This window comes from Mirounga leonina, unplaced genomic scaffold (genome assembly GCF_011800145.1).
Source record: "Mirounga leonina isolate KUSES-001 unplaced genomic scaffold, KU_Mleo_1.0 Mir_114, whole genome shotgun sequence".
Taxonomy (NCBI): domain Eukaryota; kingdom Metazoa; phylum Chordata; class Mammalia; order Carnivora; family Phocidae; genus Mirounga; species Mirounga leonina.
The window spans coordinates 2,482,441-2,488,715 of record NW_023270265.1 but is presented as its reverse complement, the minus strand read 5'-3'; the positions used below and the strand labels follow the sequence as shown (position 1 = coordinate 2,488,715).

The 6,275-nt window shown below is 46.0% G+C and overlaps 1 protein-coding gene across 2 annotated transcripts in view; it reads right to left on the bottom strand.

Moving 5' to 3' along the window:
• Positions 1-1,299: 1,299 nt before the first annotated feature.
• Positions 1,300-6,275, bottom strand: part of VCL (vinculin) — a 112,527-nt gene continuing 107,551 nt past the window's right edge. For both annotated transcript variants that reach the window (XM_035022204.1, XM_035022214.1), the window contains 2 exons: positions 5,938-6,042; positions 1,300-3,411 (listed from right to left, as the gene is read on the bottom strand). In XM_035022204.1, coding sequence (XP_034878095.1) covers positions 3,265-3,411; positions 5,938-6,042 — 252 coding nt within the window. In that variant the 3' untranslated portion in view covers positions 1,300-3,264. The remainder of the gene's footprint in view (positions 3,412-5,937; positions 6,043-6,275) is intronic.

Genomic DNA, 6,275 nt, shown 5'->3' with positions numbered 1-6,275 from the left:
AGCTTGACTGTTGATTGAGCGTTCTCAGATGGGCACGCCTCAGTGTCAGAGCAGGCTAAACGTGGTCAGTTTTTGTTCTGTATCGTCCCATAAGGTGTAACGGTTGCTGCAAGACACTTGCAGGTGTTCCTCTCTTAACCTCAGTATGCTAACAGCCATGGATACCTTCTCTAAGCATCACCCTCTGGCCAGAGACTGAGCAGTAAGTGATCAAAGTTACTCTCCCTATCACCACCACCACCACCTACTAATAACAAAGATGCATGAATATTTAGTAGTAGTAGAATAGTTTTCAAACACAGAATTCCAGCTAATCTCAGAAGTGCCCCATTTTATAAATTCTTAAAGGAGATCTCCTAAGAGCAAATGAAGTAGATGCTCGTTTTCTGCATAAGGAAGTTACCATCATTCAGAGAATTCATGTGATGGGTTCATTCCTAAAGTGGTGCTACAGAACAGCCCTTGGAAGATGCTGCTCTTCACTGTTCTTAGAGTCCTGATTGGAGAAAACAACTAAAAAATATAATGCAGCAGGAAGGCAGCACCCGTGAACATATGGTGAGTAACAAAAATGAGACCATGAAATCTGTTTTCAGATACTGCCAAGCTAATTCCGTAGCCTTGGACATTTCTCTTTAACTCCAGCAGTCTGGAATCTTGCCTCCCTAGTCAGCAGCACTTCTAAATCAGCCATAAATGTAGTCTGCAGCACTATCCCTCTGTAATGATCCCCTTTCAGATCCAGAAAATCAGGCAAAAACAGTGAAGTGTCCATTCTCCTCCCAAGTACCTACTCCTTTTAGTCAGTTCTTCCTCAAGCAAGAGGAGTATGTCCCCCAAAGCTAGCTCTGCCTTATAGTCCGGGTGGATCTCTGACAGCCCTATTGTTCTATATTGGGCTTTGAAATATAAAAAAAAAATAGACCTGTGGTATAACAGCTTTGGCTTCTTAGGGGTGATGGTCTCCACGACTAGCTAGCAGTTTTTAAGATGAAAACAGACTACTTCAACCAGAGGATGATCCACATCTTCTGGCTGTTTTCTTCCTATTGTTCACCCCGGTCACCTCCTCCTAGTGTAAAATCCCCAAAGTTGTGCTTTATTACGCAGACCCTTGTGAAGTAAATACGCTGCTGCTACTGTATAGTAATGTTGTTCATCCAGTACACCACTAGGATTAAAGAAAAGTCTTCAGTTTCCAGATCCTGAGGATTAGTTTCATTGGCTATTTTGCAAAACAGAGGAGAAAGCGTAACTAAACGTTTTTGCTAAAATAATATACCCATCATTTAAAGCATTATTTATACAAATGCACTTTATTGTTTTAAACAGAACAAAAGAAGAGGCAGAAAATATTTGCATATAACAAATCCTAGCTTATAAATGTAGTTTTTTAGTGGTGATGTCTCTAATCAGTCTTCAGGGGTTTTTTGTTTTGTTTTGTTTTTAATTTGCTTCACTGTGTCTTGAGCACTGATATTAGAGAAAAGCACATCGGCATAAAGTGTAAACCAGTGTCTCAAAACACTGGAAGAACATGGAGAGCAAACGTGATTTTTCTTATTTCCTCTAAGTAATCTTTCATAAAACAAAAGGTGATCTTTGGCATAGATTCATACTTTAAAGGCATTAATATTGCATTTATATCAGGTAAGCAACTATACAAATATGCTGAGGGCCTTGAAAATAATATTCATCAGTTAAAATAGAGGAAGCCTGAGTGTACAGTACCAACTGAAGACAAGTTTTACACATTCGATGTTGGGATTTAACACACATTGGAGGTGAGAAGAAAGGACATTCAGGCAATGGTTCTTACTCCTTTACTCATCCAGTTCTGGCTTTGGGAAGAAGTAGGATTTCATGTGCTGGGCAATGCTTAGACAGCAGTGATAAGTGCAAAAAAGGAAAAATTCTTCTCTCTCACTTTGCTAATAGGAAACTTACGGTGCTAATTAAATATTATACCCATTACTCGCGAGCATTCGTACTTGGGAGAGAGGAGAGGATACAGGGCTTGGTTAAGGGAGGTAGGAATATACTGAGGACTATTTCCCATTGATTATCCCCAACAGTGCCAGAATTCCAGTCTGCAAGTACCAATCTCCCTTAGGTAGGAAGTGCCCTTCAGACAGGATTGCCTTTCTATTAAACATTCCTGGGGGGCAAGCACCAATTCTTAGGACTGAATTTCAAAAGGATAAAAAGGATCTTTCAAAATTACAATGAACAAGCACATATCTTTAAAATCTTGTTTAGGAAAGGTATGAGGGAAGAATACAAAAGTCAGGATTGGAGAAATGATTTGGTTAAAAACTAAATGCAGCATTTCAGCTCAGAAAGAACAGTAAGAGCTAAGAATGAACGATAAGGCCTCAGCACAGACCTCTGCAGGCAGTGACAAAGCATGAGGCGCCTGGGAGTGGCCCTGCCCAGAAGATGGGCAGGGCGTCGCCCGGCTACTCTGCCCCTCCCGTGGCAGAGAGCACCAGGACACACAGTGTGGGGGGTGCCTACCTTCACAGGCCGAGGCGGGATCCAGGGTGGGAAGTTTCCCTACACAGAGGTTGCTCGGGCAAGGTAAAGACAATTGTGTGATTCTGTGATTTCCTCCTGAGAGTGAAATTTGGTTTTGCACTGTGGGAAATTAGGATTAAACTGGGGAAGGGCAAGAGGCGAATCCAGGCCCCACAAACTGGGGCTCCCCAGAGGCCTTTTTCCCTTGTAGCAGCAAATCTCACTTCTGAAAAGAACCCAGATAGCACAGCTGGGGTCAGGAGCAACATGGAAAGCCCAAAACAAATTTTAGAGGCACAGTGATTTTCTTCTTAACAACTTGCCTGGGCCCTGGGTCTTGGGAGCCTGGTGGGGAGAATTGGGGATGGGGTGGGGGGTGGCAGTGAAAAGGAAGCAGAAGAGAAACTGTCCCCTAGGGAACGAGGGCAGAGCAGGGTGTCTTGGCTAGTGTTCAGTCTTGGATTCTGAGCTTACGTGAAGTCCATGGGCTAGAAACCCAGTCTTCCTATTGGGATAGAGTGTGCAGGAGTTTAACTGTGTTTGAGAATACAGGCTTTATACGGAGAAACAAAGTGTCCAAGACAAGAGTATAAATGGTTTCTAAAGTGAAGAGGCCCCATTCCTTTCTGTTATGTTAGGCCAGGATGTGGCCTATAACCCCCTAGCAATTCTCTGCATCTTCTGGGGCTCAGATCATTTCATTCTGTTTAGTAGGGGTTTCTGTGCCAGCCAGGTTTGACCAGGTGCCTACTGGTACCAGGGAGTCTTTCTAACCCAGCGCAGTGTAAATCCAGCATCTGTTCGAATTTTGATTGAAGCAGCTTCTGCTTCTCGAACAGTCTCCTTCACAGACTGCATGAGGTTCTGGGCATTGTGAACCAGCATCTCTGTGGCCTGCAAGGAAAGAGAAACTCTCCGTTACTTACCGTCCCTGATGTAGCCCTTCCTCCAGAACCGGCCTAAGCCTGGCGTGGACTGCAGGTTACCCTGCTTGCAGCTGGCATCCCCGTACTTGTCGCATCCCTGGTGGGTTAGGGCGAGCACCGAAAAGAACCCCAAAAGGCCATCCATGATTATGTACTATGGCCTCAGCCGGCCTCCAGCACATACCCTTTCCTGGTCTTCAAACAAGCTCCTGCCTCGGGCTCTTGCTCTTCCCTCTACATGGAGTGCTTTTTCCCTCATGGTTCAGCCCTCACCTCCTTCAGATCTTTGCTCAGATGTCAGTCACTTTGGTAAGCCATTCCCTGCTCACCTTATCTTAAATCACAAACACCTTCCCAAGGGACAGCGTTCCTCACCCTCCAATTCTTCATTTTTCTCCACAGAACCCATCATTACTAACTGATACGCTTCATGTAAATTTTACCTAGTTTTTTGTTTTATGTTTTACCTGATTTTATTTAAAACTTAAGTTCTACAAGGGCAGTGATTTTTGTGAGTTTGTTCACTGCTGTGCCCCGTGTTAGGCCAGTGCCTGGCACAAAAGAAGTATTTCATAAATACTGAATTTTAATAATGAATGAAAAAATAACCAAATGAACAAACCAATCATAAATCCATGCAAATCTAAATAAGTAAGTCTCCTAAACACACAAACTTACAGGACTAGGATCACACTAGTACTCCCAACACAGGAACTCAGAGAACTTACTGATCCATTAGCTCACTAACTTTTTTTAATTCCTAACTATTTTTGAGCCAACAAAAAACCATTTTTGAGCCACAGACCCTCTGAGGATTTCATGCGGTCTTCCCTGGATTCTTCTCTGGAAAATGCTCACGTGTGTAAAATTTGTCCGTGCAATTTCTGAGGGTCCATCAGCTCTGAGAGGCATGACTATGGGCTTAAGGTCCGGGTCAGCTGATCTTTCCACTCGGTCAACAGAGAGGCTGAGGCCCAGACAGGTTCGGGGATTTGCAGCCACAGTCACACAACCGTCAGGTGAGAACGCAAACCTTCTGACTCGCAGTCCTGTGTTTTTGCATTCTACCACGTCAGTTTCTATCTTTTTTTATCGTAATATGAGGGGAAACGTGGTAGATATTCCCAGAATGCATTTGTGGGGGTTAATTAAATGACATGGTCTGAAAGTATGAGTCCTAGCCTTCCTTCTCTGTTTCTTCCACCTCCTTTTCTTGGGGCAGGTGAGATCACATGACAGGAAACAGCCCAGTGCCCAAACCCTGCCTAGAATACACGGACGTTAGGGGTGAAGATCCAATCCCCAAGGTGTACGAGGAGGGTGAGGGTGAGAGCTGTTGGATTAAAACATGGCAGTGAAAGCAGCACCGCTGGCACCGGGTGGTAGCCTCCCTGTCTCCTCCAAGGCGCTCCTGGCCTAGAGATCAGGGACGGTCTCCCTAACTACCTGTGAGTCCCCCAGGAGAGGGACTGTGTCTATTTTTCTAACTCCCCTATACAGCGCCCAATACAGTCTCACACGCACCCCCGTGGCCGTAGAGCCTGTCCAGGCAGTTCAAGAAAAGACGCGCCACCTACGGTAGGACGACGTTGGAAGCAGGGCTCACAGCAGGGCCTACTAGGGAAGAGATACAGAGACCAAGAGGTGCTCAAAGGAGGGCTTTGCCAATCGCCCCGGGCCACATTTCCAGGAGGCAACGAAGGAGGACAGACTCCAAAAAGCGGTTGCCAGCCCTTAAGAGAACCCTCCCACCATCCTTATTTCAATGTCTGTCAAAGAATCCAAGAGAAGCACCTCTTTTGAGCTGGCATTTCAGCCTCTGCGCACGCCTATCTCAGTCCCCTGAAAAGCCGACACTCTTCATCCTCCCCGAGGTACTTCTCACCCAGTGAGCTGGGAAGCAGAGGTGCCCTCCGGCCACAAAGACACAACGGGCAGGAGTGAACAGGCAGTGGAGGCCTCCAGAGAGTCACACCTACTCCACGGAGACAAAGAACTGAGCTGAGTCCCAAGTGTTACTGGCACTTCACCCCAGGCCTCAACTTCCCATCTGTCACGTGCCAAAAGTTACCCAAGAGCTTTCCTTCCCCTTTGAAGTTTCTGATGCATCTGCCCAACACAGATGCCCTTCTGAGAGAGTTAAAGACTCCATTCCGCATACTGCATACTCAAATCACAGGTCAGATTTCCCCCAAAGCTGAATCAGGTTGGTGTGAAGTGGCACCGAAGCTGTTGGCAAGAAACCAGAAGCAGGGCGCCTGGGTGGCTCAGTCGTTAAGCGTCTGCCTTCGGCTCAGGTCATGGTCCCAGGGTCCTGGGATCGAGCCCCGCATCGGGCTCCCTGCTCTGTGAGAAGCCTGCTTCTCGCTCTCCCACTCCCCCTGCTTGTGTTCCTGCTCTCGCTATCTCTCTCTCTCTGTCAAATAAATAAATAAAATCTTTAAAAAAAAAAAAAAAGAAAGAAAGAAAGAAACCAGAAGCAGCAGACACATACCTGCTCGGACTCCTCGTCACTGATGTTGGTCCGGCCCAGCATGGTGGCCTTCACCGTGGACAGGATCTTGAGCTGGGTGCTTATGGTTGGGATTCGCTCACACACCTAAGAAGCAAACTTAGTTTAGCATGTTTCTAATGTTTTCCTTGCCCGCAAGCTCTTTGAGGGCAAGACTTACCCACCCCCTCTGTATTCCTAGAGGCTGGCGTGCAGAAGGCATGCAATATATCAGCAGCAGGATTCGACCTGCTTTGCCCCTGGGATCTACTGATCCTTTGTTCAGAAAGGAAGCATTATAACTTTTTCATTTGATTAGGAAAGAAATTTTCCTGAATCTC